This window comes from Monodelphis domestica, chromosome 4, assembly GCF_027887165.1.
Source record: "Monodelphis domestica isolate mMonDom1 chromosome 4, mMonDom1.pri, whole genome shotgun sequence".
In the NCBI taxonomy this organism is placed as follows: domain Eukaryota; kingdom Metazoa; phylum Chordata; class Mammalia; order Didelphimorphia; family Didelphidae; genus Monodelphis; species Monodelphis domestica.
In genome coordinates this window covers 57,301,380-57,322,616 of record NC_077230.1, presented here as the reverse complement: position 1 = coordinate 57,322,616, position 21,237 = coordinate 57,301,380, and the positions used below count along the sequence as shown (strand labels likewise).

At 36.6% G+C, this 21,237-nt stretch overlaps 1 protein-coding gene across 1 annotated transcript; it reads right to left on the bottom strand.

The window, feature by feature from the left end:
• Window positions 1–1,434: 1,434 nt before the first annotated feature.
• LNP1 (leukemia NUP98 fusion partner 1) lies at window positions 1,435–19,856 on the bottom strand. The gene is made up of 3 exons (XM_003341188.4): window positions 19,323–19,856; window positions 3,239–3,493; window positions 1,435–2,258 (listed from the first exon to the last, which is right to left on the bottom strand). The coding sequence occupies exons 1-3, from the start codon at window positions 19,476–19,478 to the stop codon at window positions 2,109–2,111; spliced, it is 561 nt and encodes a 186-aa protein (XP_003341236.1). The 5' UTR covers window positions 19,479–19,856; the 3' UTR covers window positions 1,435–2,108.
• Between the last annotated feature and the right edge of the window lie 1,381 nt (window positions 19,857–21,237).

The window sequence follows — 21,237 nt, the reverse complement described above, 5'->3', positions numbered from 1 at the left end:
AAGGAATAGAGAAGGGATGACAGAGAGTACAATCTGTTAGAAAAGACGGAGAATGAAATCACTTTTGTGTAGGTAGAGAGGTCTTGCCTTGGTAAGCACTAGAGCACCTCTTCACAAGAGATAGGGATGAAGAAAGAAATAGTAGCAGAAGGCATCTGAGTGATATGAGATGAGGAAGTATGGGGGGTGGGGGGAGATGGATGACAAACAGCCTCTATTTTTTCTGTAAAATATGAGGAGGTAAGGTTCTCAGTTGAGAGGGTGGGGGGAGGGCAAGCCATGGGAGATTTAAAGAGGGATAAAAATGTTTGGAAAAGCCTTGGAGGTGGTTGGAAAGTTGATAGAAGTATAGAAAAATTGCCTGGAGACATAGTGTCTTCTGTCTGATAGTATGTTTATTTTAATCCTAGATTTCATTGGGCATTTGCAGAGATAAATCAGGTGGGACAGAAAGAATATAGAACAATGTTTAAATTGTTCTCTGGAAAATATAATGGTTGATAATATTAATATGATGATATTCTTTCAATGCCAGATAAAATCAATCACATAATGCATAAACTATATCACTCTTCAAGTCTGTATGTAAATAGTTGAGAAAAATTTTCTTCTCACTGCCACCATTCCATTCAAGAAATAACTCAGAACCTATATAGTTGCTTCAAAATGATAGTACCATGCAGGAGTGGAGAGTCTTCCTATCTCCACCAAGTAGTAAAAGAAGTTTTCGCTAGAACAAAATCTCTCCTTCCACAGACCTACAGAAGACACATGCCTCAAAGTATCAATTAAGGACAAAATCCAAGTTTCTTTCCTCCTTACTCTTTCTCAGTTCTGGGTCTTATGGCACTGGTTTGAACTATCAATTCTTCTATTTTGACTAGGAACCTCTTGCCACTCCACCAGCACTGCCCTACCTGGCATGTGCCCTTTCCATCAGAAGACCTCTATAGTTGACATATCCTTTTCCCATATTTTTGTCTTCTTTAGGGAAATATCATAGCTTTCAAATGAGAGAACCAGAGATCGGTAGGACCCTGGGAGAGTTAGCATTACTTCCATGTTTTTTGTTCATCAAGCCCTGTCCAAAAAAGGGACACTCAGTGACTAAAGCAGGCTTCTCTAAAGAACAGCTGACTCTTCCTTTTCAGGTTAGGAAAACTAAATACCATTCCCCTCATTCCACTTCAATGACTGGAGAGAGTGAGGCCAGCAACTTTGCAAAATGGTGTCTCTCTCAAATCTAACTAGCTTGCAAGTCAAAATATCATATTGATGATGCCTTTGGTCTTCAAAAAACAAAGGACAAACAACTTCAAGATGCAAGCGGTAAGACACCCTCATCCCCATGCCCACTCCCAGTTCACTAAACACTTTGTATTGAGTCTTTTTGGTCCACAAACCCATGTATTGTAATCAAATAAATTTACAATCTTAATTCCATCCAAGTTTATTTACACATTCAAATTCCACCCAGAGTCCCACAAAAGTATCAGAATTTAACGCTTAAAGAAAAATGAGTACCTCAGAGAAAGAACATTTGGAGTCGAAATGAACATGAAAGCATTTGGGGTTTTGTTTGGGGGTTTCAGTTTTATATGAAGTAGTTTAAAATCATGCAAATAACTTTTATTTAGGATTAGAGAAAGTGAAAGTGGGAGATAGGATGGAGGCATGTATAACACAGAAAAAAAAATTAGGTAATAAGCATACAACTTTAGAATCATTCAAATAACTTATTTAGGATTAGGGACAGTGAAAGTAGGGGATAGGATGGAGATGTATTGGAGTTCTTTAAATATCTTTATTTCCATTTTCAAGAATTAATTTACTCTATTAAAATTACATTGGTCCTCTTCTTCTCTTGAAAAGGAAACAAAGGAAACCTCTAGCATATCAAAGGAAAGAGAGAAAACATGCTAAATGCCAATCCTGGACAAAGATCATCTAGTGGGTTTTTTCATGTTTGTTTTGTTTTTTATTCCAGGTTCCACTGCCCCATGACTACTTTCTTTTACAGATTTGACTCTCCAGTCTTATAACATCTAAAACATCCATCAAACAACGTTCACCTACTTTACATATGGTTGTCATGTGAAAATAATGAGCTACTCATGACTCTTTTTGGTCAGGACTCCCATGCTTGCTTCTCCCTGCTTCTTTTCCTTCAGTTTTCTTCTTTCCTCTGTTTCCTGATGGGCTTCTGTACTGATTCTCAGGCTCTCCCTCTCTTTTCTCTCCTTTTTGGCCTCAGGTTCCTGAAAGGGAAGGATCAGAGAACTATAAAGTCATAACAGCTGACAATGCTTGGTATTTATCCTAGCATTGCAACCAAAATGGTATAAGCATTGGTCATGATAGTTTTCTATTTCTGAACAAAGCAGCCTTTACACATCAGGCTCCAAATCTGGAAAGTCTTATAATAGATCAGCCTAAAACTAAGGTTGTTATAAAAGTGTTTGTCATTTTAGGCACATATGAAAAAATAAGTATTAAAATCATCTTAAAGAAATGGAAGGGGGCCTTGTTTTATGCCAGTCAGGTGCATATCTAACCTAATTCCCCTTACTTTTCCTTCTTTTTTTTTTAAATTAATTTATTTAGTCAATTTAGAACATTATTTCTTGGTTACAATAATCACTACTTTTCCTTCTGACCAGAACTATAACTATCAATCCTGCTACCTAAGGCAAATTCAGATGGGTAGAAGAGGTAGGGTGCAAAGGTAGGTGTGACTACAGTGTAGTCACATCATGAAAACATCCCTGATCCCAAGAGACAGTAGAGACTGGTGATGCAGTGGACACTTAGTCCTAGAGTCATGAAGATCTAAGTTTTAATGTAGCTTCAGATGCTTACTAGCTGTGTGACCCCCAGACAAGTCATTTAACTTCTTTTTTTTGAAACCCTTACCTTCGGTCTTGTAGTCAATGCCGTGTATTGTCTCCAAGGCAGAAGACTGGTAAATCCACTGAGCCACCCAGCTGCCCCTTTCGTTCAAGGAATTATTAAACCCCCATATTATTATTAAAAACCTATGGTTAACAAGGTCTGTTTATTTTTAATTTAGAATGAGATAGTGCCTTTCTCATTCATTCATTCAGAATGAGACTCTTAGATAACAATAAGCAGAGAGTAAGTTGATCATATATATCTAGTTGTCAGTGAACAAGGTGATTCCAAAGGAATCCATATTTCTAAAGAGGTTCCAGATATCTAATAATGTCTATTTACATACCAAAGAGACTGATCTTTTGGTTCTAAAACAGAGTTGCTGCTCAAAGTGTTCTGAAAATTCCTGGATGGAATGTGATCTGCCTTTGGGTTCCATTTGCCCCTGCAATGAACCACTCTGGGAGCATATTTTTGCCTTCATATGATGATGGCCTTGGAAGCCATAGTCCTCCTGAGAATGCCTTCGAGGGTGGCCAGAAACTGGAACAACTCTAGAGGATCCATGAGTGCTGGTCATGGGAAGGGCAGCAAACTGTGTCTAAAGAAAGGAGAAAAAATTGTTCCATATTAATACAAGCAAAATATCTATATTGGCTTTCTGGTTAACAAAATCCATTCTGAAACAGCTTTAATTAACATGCATTTTAGTATGAGGAAGCATAGGCAAGTCATTCACAATTTGGGCTGGATGTCCAAGGATCATCATTCAGTTCTTGTTCTGCTCTACTAGTAAAATATGAACTAGCAGTTTCTCAAGATTGCCTTTGGAACTGGGAAAATCTAGTTCAACAAGTTTTAACTTGGGGAAGAAAATCTGCATGCTCACCAATGTATGTTCTCCTAATAAGGAAAATAAAAGGTCTAAATAATGAGAGCTTTGGTTAGGACTGAAAAAAGAGTAATAAATATCACTGTATAATTTTGTTTATATTGTTACTGAATTGGTAAACGATACGGGGAGAACTAATGTAGAGTGAAATAAGCAGGACTGGGAGAACATTGTATACAATAAAGGCAATATTGGATAATGATTATCTGTGAAAACTTGGCTACTCTCATCAACACACCGATATAGGATAATCCTGAAAGACTTATGATTGGAAATGCTATCCAGCTCCGGAGAAAAAATTGTTGGAGTTGTCTTTCACATCAGTGTATCTTTGACTTTATTTGGGGGTTTTGCTTATGTAGGAGTGTGCTCTTACAATAATGACCAATATGGAAGTATGTTTTGCATAAAAATAAAAATATGGAAAACAAAGCTCCCCCTTGAGTATTTCTTTTGTGAGATAATTTCCCACATATTTCTTCTCCCATTTCTCTCAGGGTATCTCTTGTTCTCACTTTTCCATTGTTTCATCATCCCAACATAATAACTCACTTTCATATATTCTTTCTGTGCAGAATCCTTCTAAATGCCCTAAGAATGATAAAGTTATTAGATGTCACATGTATCATTTTCCATATAGAAATGTAAGCAGTTTAACCATAATGACCCCTTTATGATTTCTCTTCCATGTTTACCTTTTCATGCTTCTCTTGAATCTTGTATTTGAAAGTTAAATTTTCTATTCAGCTCTAGTTTTTTCATTAGGAATGCTCAAAAATACTCTATTTCATTAAATATCCATTTTTCCCTTGAAAGATTATACTATTTTTCTGTATAAGATATTCTTGGTTGTAATCCTAGTTCTTTTGCCTTCTGGAATATGACATTCCAAGACCTCCACTCCCTTAATGTTTTAGCTACTAAATCTTCTGTAGTCCTAATTGTGCATTTCATCATAGTTGAATGGTTTCTTTTTAGGGACTTGAAGTTTTTTTCTCTGTGATCTTGATACCCTAAAATTTGGCTACAATTTGTGGGAATTTTCATTTTGGGATCTTTCTTTCAGGTAATGATTACCTGAATCTTTCCGGTAATAATCAATAGATTCTTTCTATCTCTATTTTGCCCTCTGGTTCTAAGATATCTGGGCAGTTTTCCTTGATAATTTCTTGAAATATGATGTCTACATTCTTTCTTTGATTATGACTTTTCAGTAGTCAAATAATTCTTAAACCTCTCCTTAAACTATTTTCCAGATCAGTTATTTTTCCCAAGAGATATTTCATATATCCTTCTTTTTTTTTCCTATTATTTTCCATTTATTATTTCTTGATTATCTCATGGAATTATTAGCTTCCACTTGCCCAATTCTAATTTTGTTTAAAACCTTACCTTCAATCAACAATACTGTGTATTGGTTCTAAGGCAGAAGAATTGTAAGGGCTAGGCAATGGAGGTTAAGTAACTTGCCCAGGGTCACACAGCTAGGAAGTGTTCAAGGCCAGATTTGAACCTAGGACCACCCATCTCTGGGCCTGGTTCTCAATCCACTGAGCCACCTAACTGCCCCATCAATTCTAATTTTTAAGAAATTATCTTGTTCAGTGAACCTTTATACCTTTTCTTTCTAATTGGCCAGTTTTGTTTTTTAAGATTTTTTTTGTGCCCCATTACCATGCTATTAATTACCTTTTCATGTGTTGTTTCTTTACTTTCATCTCCTTACCTAATTTTTCCTCTTCCACTCTTATTTGATTTTGAAAATAACTTTTTAGCTCTTCTAGGAATTCTTCTTGGACTATACCAATTCCCATTTTTTTCTTTGAGGCTTCGGTTGCAGTTGTTTTGACTTCATTGTTTTTCCGAGTTTGTTTCTTGATCTTCTCCATCACCATAGATTTTAATGGTTAGGTTCTTTGTTGTTTTTTGCTCATTTTTCCAGCCCATTTCTTGATTTGGAAATTTTATTAATGTTGGGCTCTCTTCCTAGAGTAAGGGGTAGATGGGCATTATATAAAGCTTCAGGTTTTTTTACACTGCTATTTTCAGAGCTAGTTCTCGAGGGCTAGAGAACTTTTTTTTGTGCTTCCACAGTGGTATAATCAGGGGAGAGGTGTGGTTACTGCTCTCTTGGTCTCTACTTTCTGTCTTTATTCTGGAAGATTCTAAATCAATAGATGCTATTCCTTAGGGTTTCTACTCCCTTGGGATTAGACACAATACAATTCCTGAGGGTCCCTGATCTCTTAGAACTGGAAATTATATTGCCCCTCAAGGCTTCCACTACCTTTTTTATTATTTTTTTCATTTAATATTTTTTTAACCCTCACCTTCCATCTTAGGATCAATACTGTGTGCTGGTTCCAAGCAGGACAGTGGTAAGGGCAAAGCAAATGAGATTAAGTGACTTGTCCAAGGTCACATAGCTATGAAGTGTCTGAAGTCAAATTTGAACCCAGGCTCTCAATCCACTGAGCCACCCAGCTGCCCCACCCAATCCCTACACCCTCCTTATCAGAATGCTTCTCTCCACCTTTGAACTATGATACAGAAGCAGATAAGGGTAATGGAATTTGAAAGTATCTGACATTGTACTCAGTACTAGTTTAGGGGTCCCCTGTAATCTCTCCCAGGACCAATTTCTAGGCCCCCTTTCCACCTCTGACTTGAAAGCCCTGAAAATTGCTGCTATTTCTGTCACCGCCACCTACTCCCATCACTGAGGTTGAAATCACATGGGTTCCAGACCAGTCTACTCCTACATCACAGATCCCTCTTTCGGACCACCTATGTGGTCAGGGGCAGGAAGAGTGTCTCACTGGCTTTTTGGTGGCTCTGCCACTCCAGAATTTGATTTGAGATGATATTTTAAAGTTGCTTGGTAGGGAACAGTGGGGAAGCTCAGTTGAGAGCTTTCTCTACTACCTTGACTCACCCCTGAAAGTCTGTAATCTCAATTATAAAATGTAAGTTGTTTCCCTCATAAAATAAAGTGTAATGGGGAAGTGGCTGAGTTCCATTCCTAGTGTGTGCAGTCGGTTCTGACATGTGCTAAAACCACACTGATGGTTAGGGGAGTCCGCTTGCAACTAGAGGGAATGAAAGACCCTCTGCTTCAAAGCATGCGCATGGATGCTGTGACTTTTTCCCCCTTTACTGTGTGGTGAAACAAAGTCTTTCATTTGGCTACTACACCAGAATTGAGTACACATAAAAAAGGGCACAATTAGGACAAATCTGTTTCCTGGTGAAATAGAGGAAAATTTCCTTAAATCACATCATGAAGGGAGCTATAGTCATTCTCGATCACCGAGAGACTACCACTACCTAGTTCTCCAACTAGTAGATCACTTCCTGAAAAGTATTCTACATCCAGAAAAATCATAAGTAAAGGAGTTCAATATTTCAACCACAAATCAAAAATTTTCAGTGCATATAATGCATGATGCCACTTAAGTCCTAGAGCCACAATCAATAGACTGAGTTAAAATGTGATTAATAGTAGAAATGTGAAACTTTTGCTCACTCTAAAAATGACATGACTAAGGGGGCAGCTGGGTAGCTCAGTGGATTGAGAGCCAGGCCTAGAGATGGGAGGTCCTGGGTTCAAATCTGGCCTCAGACACTTCCCAGCTGGGTGACCCTGTGCAAGTCACTTAACCCCCATTGCCTAGCCCTTACCACTCTTCTGCCTTGGAGCCAGTACACAGTATTGATTCTAAGATGGAAGGGAAGGGTTTGAAAGAAATGACATATATATAGAAATGAAAGAACAGAAGAGGAAAGCACTACAAATCTGTAGAAATCAAGAAGCCATTTCATTACTGTCCTTTTGGCTCATTCTATGGTTTCTCTCAATGCACTGTCACTGGGTAGTAGGGAAGCAGACAAATAGGGAAGCTGGCTTCATATTCCTTTGTTCTGATTTCATAAAGGTCAGTAAGCCTGTAAAGGCAATTTTCTTTGTTCATTTTGGCTGAAGTTGCAGATTACAATACGCCCTGCCAGAGAGTAAGGTTTCCTGAGGGTATCCAACCCCTGCCCTGAGGTATTTCATGTTCTTGCATACTAAATATACCCAGGACATTACAATGGTTTAGAATGGATCATGAGGCTCATAAAGCTCTAAGACTTTTGCTTTAGATAGGAGTATGCAACATGTAAATGGATCGCTGATAGCAAACTCTTCTTTTGTACATGATGAGGCAGATGGCAGGTTATTTATAATTCCAAAAGGGAAGAGCCTAGAAAGAGAGCATTTGGAGTCAGAGATTCTAGGTTTAGAATCTGGTTTTACCATTTACTAGCTGTAAGACCTCAAGCAAGTTACTTTAATCTCTCTATGCCTCAGTTTCCTTTTCTGCAAAATGAACTCAGAGTAGATGACCACTGAATTCCCTACAAGCTTTAAAATCTAAAATCATAGGTACCTCAAGTGGATCACTGTAAGAAGATGAAGTTATAGGAAATGGGAACAAAATTAATAACATGATTTTGTAGAATTCCTTTTTACAATTCTAAATACACATAAATCTCATTTGTTCTTAAAATGTTTCAGGTAAGCAAGAAAGAAGTAGAAAATACTAATTCACTGGGAGGAGGGATATAAACCAAGTCATTAGTTGAATTGCTAAATGTAATTTAATTAAGATTTCCTGAATACATTTCAGGAGTGTTCTCTCTCTATTCAGACCGTGTTTCCTAAATGCAGTGGGATATTGTTGTGTGCAAGTCATTTAATTCCTATTTTACTTGGCTAAATCACTTTCCAAAAAATATTATTTTTGCTTATTAATTACAGAATTTTGTATTTTCTATGAAAAGCTGAATAGATTAGCTTCATGCATTTGTGACATAAAGCCTTTAGGCTGCACTTGTGTCACATGCTTCTCTAAATTGACCATAATAAAAACATCAAAATGCATAGGAATGAAAATGCACAATATGGTATGATATTTTCCTAATAATCTCCATATGGGATGTACAGAGTTTTTAGGAAGAACTAGCACCTCTATTTGCCAAGCCCTTTTCAAGATTGCTCATCCTTTAGTAAGCCTAGGTCTCATGTGTGGCTCCAAAAATCTATTGCATGCACAGTGGCCACATCCGTGTAAACCATTTCAGTAGACAGAATAAACCAGGTTGAGGGTAACTGATAGGACTCAAATTCATTGATGAGTTAGGGTAGTGTCTACCTCAGGCATGCAAAGACTTCTCCTAATAGAATTGACTGTTTAGAACAACTTTTTCCAATGGCCATGAACACAGGGAAAGTAGGCAATGTGGAGGGCTTAGCACTTGGTTAAACATCAAAGAAGCCAAGGCAGTCCACTTTGCACCAGGGCCTCACCAGACATCTTTACTTTTGAGCTGCCACTGGACTTGAATGACTCTGGATTTGCATTTCCCTAATTATAAGAGATTTAGAACACTTTTTCATGTGCTTATTGATTATTTTGATTTCTTTATCTGAAAATTGCCTATTCGTGTCCCTTACCCATTTATCAATTGGGGAATGGCTTAATTTTTTTGTACAATTGATTTAGCTCCTTGCATATTTGAGTAAATGGACCTTTGTCAGAGGTTTTTGTTATAAAGATTTTTTCCCAATTTGTTGCTTCCCTTCTAATTTTGGTTGCATTGGTTTTGTTTGTACAGTATCTTTTTTATTTTCATGCAATCAAAATTATTTATTTTACATTTTGTAATTTTTTTCTAACTCTAGTTTGGCCTTGAAATCTTTCCTTTCCCAAAGATCTGACAGGTATACTATTTTGCATTCACCTAATTTACTTATAATTTCCTTCTTTATATTCAAGTCATTGAATGACTCTGAAAAGGAGTGAAGCTGATGACTTTGTACAATTCTACCTCAAAATTCAGCTTAAGAGCAAGTCAAAAAACATCACCCAGTGATTCATTTTGATATTTTAGTTCACTTTTTCTCTGTCTTTATTCTCTTGGAACAAAGTAGGCCACATCTCTTCATCAAAGTTCTTGGGGTATCCCTGAAGGGTTGGGTGTCTTTTCTCTAATACTATCAGCTTGAGCATTCCAGGTATCCCTCCCTCTATTAGTCACCTTTGCCCAGTACCTGTTATAGAGAATTGTATATGTTATTTCCTAGCCGTTATCAGTACTTTCCTAAAAATAAACTAAGTCTTTTCTGTTTACCAAAGGTTCTCCTGACTTTTGTTTAAACTCCTACTAAAAATTTTAAGCCTTCACATACCTGAGTTCTAGTAATCAGTTAACATCCATTTGCTTTTTACAAGGGAAATTTATTTAGAAGTCAGAGCAAGAAGAGCAGTATAATATTTTCCCCTAATTTTCCAGGAGCAGAGTCTCACTTATACTTCCTCAGTGCCTAGGGAGATTGAGCTTAGATTTAACACGGTTTCTACATAGCAATAGATCTATTAAATTCAGGTCCAAATTCATCTCTGCTACTGAATGAGTCCATATCTCAGCTATCACTGGGCTAAGTCCTGAAAGTTACTCCTTATTCCTTGGGGAATCAAAACTACCTGTCATCGACCAGGCTCCTAGGCTCCTTTCTAGACTCCCAGTTGGTTCACAATCATGACCTTTTGAAACTCAAAAAGGGGTTGCCTACAATCGAATGCAATGGACTTCTCTATAACAGCAATGCAGTGATCCTGAACAACCCGGAGGCATCTACAAGAAAGAACACTATCCACATCCAGAGAAAAAACTCTGGGAACAGAGACACAGAAGAAAACCAACTCTTTGATCACATGGGTCAATGGGGATATGATTGGGGATGTAGACTCTAAGTAATCACCCTGGTACAAATATCAATGGTATGGAAATGGGTCTTGATCAATGACACATGTAAAACCCAATAGAATTGCTCATTGGCTATGGGAGGGGGAAGGAAGGAGGGGAGGGAAAGAACAGGAATCATGTAACCATGTAAAAATATTCTAAATTAATCAAATTAATTAATTAAAATTTATTTAATAAATTTAAATTTAAATTATTAAAATTAAAAAATAAAAATAAAAAAGAAGTGTTTTATGTATATGTGTATATACATACACATATACATAAAACACTTCTTTTTTATTTATGTGTATTTTATTTATTTATGTGTATATACATACACATATACATATAGATAGATAGATAGATAGATAGATAGATAGATAGATAGATAGATAGATAGATAGATAGATAGATAGATGTTGCCTACTACTTCCTTCCTCTAAAAAAAAACAAATTCCAAGGAAGACAAAGAATTGGGGACTATGATGTAACCACATTACTTCTGTAACAAGAAAAAAAGATAAAATGACTGAGGGGGGAAAGTCAGATCTTCTGAGAATATTGATTTATTAAGCAATGCTTTCCAATTGTCTCAAGGTCACTGACATTCAAAAAAATATATGACAAAAAATATATAAAAATATATAAGGTTCAAATCTGACCTCAGACACTTCCCAGCTGTGTGACCCTGGGCAAGTCACTTAACCCTCATTGCCTAGCCCTTACCACCTTAGAACCAATATGTAGTATTAATTCTAAGGTGGAAGGTAAGGGTTTAAAAAAAATATATATATATATATATATGGAAAGGAATAATAATAACAGCTCACATTTATATAAAGCTTTAAGATTTGCAAAACATTTACTTACATTATCTCATTTGATCCTCAGTCTAACCTTTTGAGACTGATGCTATTTCCACATTTTACAAAAAAAGGAAACCGAAGCTTCCCAAGTCCAAGTTACTTGCCCAGGTTCGCTGGTTTTAGGTATCTTAAAGCAGGAATGAAATCCAAGTTTCCCTCCCTTCAAGACCAGCATGTTATCCACTAGGCCATGTAAAACGAAAGCAGCAACATAAATTCAAGCTGTGAAGGCTGGAAGAGAGAAGCAAAGCCAAGGAAGCCAGTTCAAGTAAATGTGGGAAACCCTGGAGGGGAGGAGGGGTTGCTGGGACAGGAAAGTCAGCAGGAGATCCCTTAAAGTGACTGAGATCCAGACAGGAAGCTGAAGGGCAAGGTGGAGAGGCAGGTGCAGGGCAGGGCAAACTCCACCAAAGAGAGAGATTAGAGCCACATTTGGGCCCTTGCCTGGCAAAACAGGAGAAAAGGATAAGCCCATGACTCATAATGGGTCCTTGAACAAGGTGAGTCAAGGTGAGTCTTTTGAGTCAAAGAGGCAGAGCCAGACCAACCTCAGCAGTAGTGACAAGACCTACACTGACATTATCTCCAACATCACACATTGGCCTATCAGTCCCAATTAGGTATTGTGCAAGGAGAAGATGGAGACCAGCAAAGGCCAGAACCTGCAGTGGACCACCACAAGACAGAAGCCAGGGACTGAAGGAAAAGGCAAAGTCCAATACCAGTCACACCATTAAGAGAGACAGAAACGAAGCAGCTAAGTGGGTGAGTGGATTGAGAGCCAAGCCTAGAGATGGGAGGTTCTGGGTTCAAATCTGACCTCAGACACTTCCCAGCTGGGTGACCCTGGGCAAGTCACTTAACCCTCATTGCCTAGCCCTTACCACTCTTCTGCCTTGGAGCCAATACACAGTACTAATTCTAAAGTGGAAGGTGAGGGTTTTAATTTTTTTTTTAAAAAGAAGATAAATTGAAGCCACAGCATTCAGATTACTTCTCCTGTTCAATCCATTCAAAAGCATGAGAAGGGTAATATCTCAAGCACAAAATCCCGAGCCAAGAAGATGAGCTAAAAACACAAGTTAAATAGAAAAATATACCAAACACAAAGAAGAAATATTACCGGTGAGAGAAAGCCCACAAATTAGGAAAGAAGGAAATAAGCATTTTATTAAATCCCCTCTATGTTCTAGGCACTATATTAAGTGCTTTACAAATATTATCTTGTTTTCTTCACATCAACCCTAGGAGGTAGATGCTATTATTAGCCCCATTTTACAGTTAAGGAAACTGAAGCAGACAGTGGTTTAGTGACTTGCCCAGGGTCAGAAAGATAACAATTGTCTGAGGCCAGATTTAAACTCAGTTTTTCTTAACCCCAAGACCACAACTCCATTGTGCCATCTTCTACCTCAAAGATAAATCTTAAAGACAAGATAACTCCACAACAACTACAAGAAGAGCCCCAGACTGGAAGAAAATGGCTTAGCTACAAGAACTAAAAGAATGTCTGAAAGAAATAAAGCAAGAGATTAAAATTAAAAATGAGAAAGAGAGTTGGGGAGGAAAATAAAGAAAGACGAATACCTTAGAACATAAGGTAGAGAGAGAGTTGTTGTAGACTCATTGAAAAACAGAATGGAGCAAGCAACTTAATAAATCAATGAAACAATAAGAAATAGAACAAAGTCAAAAGATTGAAAAAAGTAAAAGAAAACATAAGGTATCTATTCTCTAAAACAACAGGCCAGGGAAACCAATTAAGGAGGAATAATCTAAGAATCATCAGACTTCCTGAAAACCAAAGAGACAAAACTGTATTTCAAAAAATCATTTTTAAAAACCGTCCAGATCTATTATAACCATAGGAAATTGTGAGAGAGGGAAAAGAAAAAAAAGAATGCACCAATCATCTCTTGAAAGAGAAACCAAACTGAAATCACTCAAGAAAGTCACAGTCAAAATCCAGAGCTTCTGAGTAAAAAACAAACAAAAAACTGGAATTAGCCAAGAAAGCAAGAGTTCAAACACCACAAAGAAGTATGTAAGGTTTATTATAAAGTATAAAGAAGAGAAAATCTTATAATATAATACCAAATGATAAAAGACAAAGGCTTACAAAATGAATAATTCAGCCTTAAAAAAAAAATATATATATATATATGTGTGTGTGTGTGTGTGTGTGTGTATAATCCTATGAGGGAAAAGTTAAATCCTATTAGAATGGAATATTTTCAAGTATTCCTGATGAAAATATCAAAGCTGATTTGAAATGCAAATCAATCAACTGGTATATATTAATGTCTACTATGTGCCACGTACTGTGCTAGGTACTAAGAATATGAGAATAAAGTGGGAATAATCCCTACTTCAAAAAAGCTTCAAGAGACTAATACAGATATAGGTAGGTACAGATATGTACAACAAAAAATATGTAAATACAAATATAAAGAAAGGAGTTAAATTCAATGCTTTGTACTAGCAGTTAGAGAAATCAGGAAAGTCTTTATGCAGCTGCATTCTAAAGGAAGAAGAAATTCTCTGAAGCAGAGATAAGGAGGCAGTGAATTCCAGGCATGTCAGACAAGCCCTTATTAAAGACACAAAAACAGGAAATGGAGAAACCATTGTGAAAAACAGAGAAAAGGCTAGTTTTGCTGAATTATAGAGTGCAGGAGAGGGAGTAATGTAGAGAGAGGCTGAAAAGATAGGTTGGGAACAGACTCTTTAAGACTGAAAACTAGAAGTAGGTAGGTGGCACAGTAGATAAGAGTGGAGCTGGGAGGACCAGGGTTCAAATCTGGTCTCACTCATTCTAGTTGTGACCCTGGGCAAGTCACCTAGCCCTTACCCTTCTCTCTTAGAGTTGATACTGAAACAGAAAGTGCTAAAAAAAATTTTTTTAAAGACTTGAAAAGTTAAAAAAAATTGAGATTTGAGATTTTTACATTTGATGTTACAAACAATAGGAAACCATTTGGAGTTTAGACTTCAAGTTGGGGAGTGATGAAGAGAGATATTGTGAAGATAGAAATGGCAAATTCTGACATTATAAATCTGGGACTGAGACTGGAAGAATGCTGATGCTGTGGCAAAGATAAAGAAGTTTTGAATAGAAGAGGATGTTGAGGAAAAATAATTAGTTCCATTTTGGACATGTTGAATTAATGATGTTTTCAGGACCAATAGGCAACTGGTGACTGGGAACTGAAGCCAAGAGCTAGAGAGAGAAAGAGAACTGAGAGTCATATGAATGGAGATGGTGGTTAAATCCATGGTTGCTGACCAGAGTGCTAACAATTAAAGTGTAGAAGAAGAAAAGAAACCATTGGAGGGAACCTTGAATGAACAGATTTAGGGGAGGAAGAGAACAGAAGGCAGGGCATGAAATGATGATAAAACAGCAAAGGAGACTGGAGAACTCTCAGACAGTAAAAGGACAATCGGGGAATATGATGTCAGGAAAACCCCAAGAGCAGAGAGTAGAAGATAGTGGTCCACAGTGTCAAATGTAGTGGGCCAAGAAGGGTAAAGACTAAGAAAATGCCATCTTATTTGGAAATTCTTGATGGAAAGCCCAGAGCTGAGTAGAAATTTTGACATGCAAACACAAAAGTCAAAAGAAACCTAGAAAGGTAAAAACGTCAGAGCAATCAAAAGAATGCTTACCTTTTAGTGACCAGAGGAAACATATATCCCTTCAAAATCCTTTTTTCCAAAGTAACAGAAGGAATTAAAAAAGACAATTGCAGGGCTTGGATGTGGTTTGTTCTATTTGGGGGGTTTTAAGAGAGGAAAGAAAAGGGAGCAAAAAAGGAATAAAGTAGAAATATGAGGAAGAGGGGGGAATCCATTATTTTATATAAATGAAATACTTGAAAGGAAAAGTATATAAACATATAGCACTCAATAAACTCATTTTTATGTGAAATAAATAAAAGAAGTTGAACACATAAAGAGTTAGGTATAGAAATACATTAAATTCAACAGGGAATGGGCAGAGAGAAGGGAAGAGAGAAGTATAAAAGAGATGGTAGTGTCAGGGAAGGAATAACCACAAGCAAAACAAATTTCATTGTAGGGTGTCAAACATAAAGGTCAAACTTAAAAAAATGTTTTTAAGTGTAAGAACTAGGGATAATAGTCTGCTTGGTAAAGAGAGATGGGGAAGAGGAGTGGAATCAAACCACTTCAATTTTATTGAATGCTAATTTTAATTAGATTCTTTTTCTTTGTTCATTTCCTTCTTTGTAAAGAGGTTATGATGGAAAAAATATATAATTAACTATATAAGCATAAATAGGAAAGGGACCAAACTCCCCTTAAATTGGAGATGGTCAGGAAACCAGATAAGTCAGAATCCAACAATCCAACAAGAAAGAAATTGAAACAAAGATTTACACTGGGTTAAAAGGAAGAGTTCAAGCTGAAATTTTTGTACTTCAGAAGAATTCAAAATAGAAGGAATGGAAATCAGGGACTCCAACAAAGGAATAAGAAAATAGATATCCTTGCAAGAGATAAGCAGGTAAATAATATTGTGCCTAAATAATAAAAGAAAATCAATAGTTAACATATGCATCAAATAACAGCAATCTATATACTAAAAATAATAGCTAATTGAATAATAAGGAGAAACAGAAAAGAATAACAGCTGGTACTGAGAAGATTAAGATTGATTCTGTATCATTTATTTATTGATCTTATTTACAATTAATAAATTTTGTCCTATAATTATTTTGTTCTTGTAACTGTTATAATTCTTTGTTTCTAAACTTAGTTTAGGATTCAGTTGATCTGTAAAGGATTAAGTTTACAAATCTAGATTCTCTGACAATCACTACTCTACTCTTGTCTCAAAGAATTTTGATAACTTTGAGGAAGGTGTGAGAAAGCAAAGGAGTTTGGGCCTGATATCTTAAAAAAAAAAACAAACCCTTATCTTCTGTCTTAGAATCAGTACAAAGTATTGGATCTAAGGCAGAAGAGGAGCAGTAAGGACTAGGCAATGGGGGTTAAGTGACTTGCCTCCAGTATCCAGGACTGGTTTTCTAATCTATTGAGATATCTAGTTGCCCCTGGGCATGTTATCTTTACAAAACCAAGCCATCCTTCCAGGGTGCCTGGTTTGCTGTCCAAAAGTTTAGGCCATTATCTTGTACCTGGGTTCCAAAAATGATCCCATCTTAGTCTCATGAGAGAAAAGGGGGTCATTGATAGCCCCATTACTAAACTTCCAACCAATCATGTTGTTCTCAGTGCCTCAGCTCTATCTATAACCAATCATCTTGCCCTCAATCCCATTATGTCATGTAGCCTGATCTGGTCTTTTTTCTGTAATCCCCAAACCCTCTAAAAGGGGAATTGTCCTCCTTGAATGGAGGCAAGCCACTGATCCATATATTGACAGGTTGTATGTTCCTGCTAATAAATGGTATCTTACTCAGAGATCTGCCTCAGCTGAACTTTTAGTTAAAATTCAGATACAGTACCTCAATGTGTCCTTCTAGACAAATTAACAAAATAAACAAGAGCCTTAATAGTTAGAAAAGCTAGATATAATAGCTCTCTGGTGATTATTGAATGATAATAGGAGGGAATTTGTATACTTTAGTTGCACCTCTAGAAAAATTGACAATGTACTAGGATATAAATGCCTCAAGAATAAACACAGAAAAGCAGAAATGTTAAATATATACTTTATTGATGACAATATGAAAACAGTATACTTTTTTAAAAAGCTTTAAAAGCTTTTTTAAAAGTTAAAATAGACATAGGTAATATAATCTTAAAGAAATAGTGCATTAAAGAACAAATCACAGAAGCAATACATATATGTATATAAAATGAAAATAATGAAAAAATACACTAAATCTTTTGGGATATAGCCAATATAGTCTTGATGGGAAATTTAATATCTTAAAACATTTTTCTAAAAAAAGCATTATAAAAACAATAAAACAAAAACTCCTGAACAAATAAAAAAATAAAAATTCTTAAAATAAAATAAGATAAAGGAAAATGAAAACAAAAAAGTAAAGTGAATATTAAGACTGGAATTCATTTTTAAGCACAAAATAAGTAAACTATTAACTTATTTTATTATTTTAAATCTAGTTGTTGATATGAAAAAAATTAAGGTTAATTTACAATAAATTGAGAAAAATAAAGGAAATCATTATTTCTCCCAGTTACATGTTAATAAATTGGCAACAAATGAAATTTATAAAAATATAATTTACCCAGATTCACAGAACTATAAACAGAGAATTTAAATATCTCAACCTCAGGGGGGAAAAAGACTGAAATATAAACTTCCAAAGGAAAATAATTTCTGGATCAGATAGATTTACAACCAAATTCCATCAAACTTTAAAAGAACAATAATTTTCAATATTATGTTGTATTAAATTGTTTGCAAAAATAGGAGAAGAAAGAATACTATCAATATCTTGAGCCTAAGATGTGCTAAACCAGAGTAAAACAAAGAAAAAAATACAGATCAACATCTCTAACAATAGTAACACAAAAAATATTGAAAACCATGGCAAAAAGTCTAGAACAATACATTTATTCTATAACCAAGTTGTCATTATTATTAAAAAGAAAGAGAGTAGAAGAAAATTTAGAAGATGACACAAACATACAGGTCACTGTTGCAACAGCATGTTAAATTTGAAATATACAAAATAAAACACAAAAAATTAAAATCTCATCTCCCTCCTTCCAAACTCTCCATTCCCTACAACTAGAAACTTTAAAAATATAAAGGGAAGGGAAAGGAAGAAAGGGAAAGAAAGGGAAAGGATGGGCAAGGAATATGAAATCTTAGAGGCAAGAATCTTTGAAAAGGCTGACTGTTATTCCTTAAGTTGTATCATCATCATCATCAGCCACATACTCGTGCAGTATTTTTTTTTCAGTTCCTCTCTGTATAAAAAGCTGTTCATTTTTGTTCTGCATTGTCAAGTTCACAATAACAAAAAGGAATTTTTTTTAAAAATCCAAACTGTGATAGCTGCTTCCACTATAAGCCCAAATTGAATATATTAATTTATAAAGTACATTAATCTACAAAGTAATCTGAAGTACCTTTTCAGCCTAGCTCCACAGAATCAAAGAATGCTAGAAGTGTAAAGCAACTTGGAAATCACTGGAACTTGGAAACTAGCCTAACTCCATTATTTCTTACAAATAAGAAAACCAAGGGCTAGAAAAATTCAGTAAATTTATCAAGGTCACCAGAATCTGATAAGTGACATGGGGCTGGGGGCTGAAAGATAACTTATTACTTAAATTGGTTAGCTATTCTTTACATTGCATGAGAATAAAAAGGGAATTAAATTTCCCAAAACTTATGTTCAGGGGAACCCAGTGCTAAAATAAAAAATTCCCCCCACCCGAATACATTTCCAATGTCTTTTAGCCTTGAGGAAAGTTAGAATAGAGGGCCACTTCTTGTTATTTGGTGTCAGAAAAGGTTATATAAAGAATTAGATACTTCTACTGCTGTATAATAAGGAGTGACACTTCCCCCAAAAACTGAAGAGTACTGGCATTCCGAAGACAAGGAGAAGTGTTGCTTTTTGTCTCTGAGTTTCAATGTGAATAGGCCCAAACATTTCCCTCTTACTAGTTTCATAGTCAAGGCTTTGCTCCTGTAATACTGTTTTCATGTAGAAAACTCTGCTGGTTTCCCATCTCAGAGATGGGAAGAGATTTGGGTTGTTTCAGTAAAAGTTCAGATGAGCTTAGAGATGGGGTAAAAAAATTAAAGGAAAAGCCATGAAAATTTGGCCATGCCAATGGAGCCTTTAAAAAGTAATTTGACTCAACCCCCCCATCTTTTACTCCCCCACTTTTGTTCTGCAGTAATAACTTACTGGACAAGGCAGGGAGGTCCTTCTAGCTCTGATATCCTGGGATCGGCGTTCCCTGTTGTTTCTTAAATCTCTCTCATTTTCATCAATCCAGCTGTGGCCCCAGAAGCTGCTCATCCATTTGGCAAAGGAAACATCATCATCATCTTCATTTTCCATGTACAGATGGTTCCAAACAGCAGAGCTTGTCACCCAATATGATCGAAGCAAATATTACAAAGCAGAGCTTCAACAAGGTCTCTCCAAAATATGAAAAGAGACTGGAGTTTCCAATTGGTCTTTAATAATGCGATCCTTTAAAAAAAAAAAGATTTATAAAATAATGACATGCAACACAGAGCTTCAGGCAGTATCTATTTATAAGTTAACCTGCTCCCCCCTCACTGATCTTCAAAACAAGAGGCCTTTTAATCTTTTCATTACAGGGATGCTTATGCTACATAGCCTTAAGGGTGGGAAGCCCAGTTCACTGCCTGTTTTCCCCATGCACTCAGTTATTTAATGCATCTCCAGCTGTCAATAACATTGAATTGCTACCAGCAAAAACATGCCTTGAAGGTGTAGGCTGGCTAGGAAATGGGGTCATAGTTGGGAAAGATAGGAATAGACATATTGACCGCAGCCTGAAAAATAAACAGCATAGATAGGCAAGGATGTACCAGGAAAAGTCATTCAATTCAGAGGGAGAGTTACCTGGGAATTTTAATATACTAAACAAATAAGTAAATGAAAAAAAAAATAATTCATATATAAGCACTTTGTAAAGTGGTTTCCTCCCAAGAACTCTGTGATTTAAAATCAAGGTCTTCTGAGAAAGAGTTCTATTTGTTTTCCTTTACTTTCCCAAGATGAAGCAAAGAAAATGAGTGCCACAAAGAAAGAATTAGATCTGTGACATAGTAGTGAAAAATTAAAATCTTATCTCCTTCCTTCCCAGTCTCCACACTTCTTGTACCCACAATCTATAAAAACATAAAGGGAAGCAAACATGGATTCTCAGAGACAAGAATCTTTAAAAAAAAAAAAAAGTTGACTGTCATACTAAAGAACAAACACCTAAATTTCAGGGTGTTGAGAATGGGCAAATGAGAACAATTTATTACAATGGCCATGAAGGCATCTGGAAAAGGTTCTGTGAAGCTCTTAGTCTTGGTTAGACAGACGGGCAAGGTCATCTTCTGCATCCTAAACCAGTGATGGCAAACCTTTTAGAGATGGAGTACTGTACTCCCCCCCCCCCCAGGCCTCTTGCCATATCCTGCCCCTTTTATCCCACACAGGGGAAGGAGAAAGGGCTCCCATTGGGCTGCTGGGCAGAGGGGTGGGTGAAGTGAGGGATGTCCTCAGTGATGGAGAGAGGGGGAGGAGAGTGGCCCAAGTGCTCTGCTCCCCTCCAGCTCTGCTGCCTGTGAGCTGCCAGCCTTACCCTCTGGGCACTCCCATTAGGCTGCTGGGCAAAGGGGCAGGGATATGAAAAAAAAATATCATTAGGCATGATGGAGAGGAGGAAGGGAGCAGCTCCGTCTGAGTCCCTCTGCCTTTCTAGTAATAAACTCTGGGGGGGAGGGGAGGGTTGGGGGGAAGGGCAGCTGAGTGCAGCTCTGCATGCCTTCTTTGGCACCCATGCCATAGGTTTGTCATCACTGTCCCTCGGCCATCACCAGTGGTTTGACTTTTGTCTTGCTATTAGACTTTGATAACTCTAAAAGAGAATGAGGAGGATGATTTTGTGCAACTCTGCCTCATTTAAATACAATTTAGGGCAAATCAAGACATCACCCCATGATACTGACAGCCTTGTTTTAAGAAACCCCAAATTGACCTTTCTACCTGTTAACCTGTCTTGAAGAAACCCTTGGACTGATCCCTGTCGAAGACTGAACAAAAAACCCTCAAGCACCCCTTCATCAACCTAGAT

Coding starts and splice junctions, on each gene's coding strand:
- LNP1 (XM_003341188.4), bottom strand. CDS start 19,478: ATGGAAAATGAAGATGATGATGATGTTTCCTTTGCCAAATGGATGAGC. Junction 3,494..19,322: donor GGACCTCCCTGCCTTGTCCA/GTAAGTTATTAC, acceptor TCCTTTCTTTAG/ACACAGTTTGCTGCCCTTCC. Junction 2,259..3,238: donor CCAAAAGATCAGTCTCTTTG/GTATGTAAATAG, acceptor CTTCCCTTTCAG/GAACCTGAGGCCAAAAAGGA.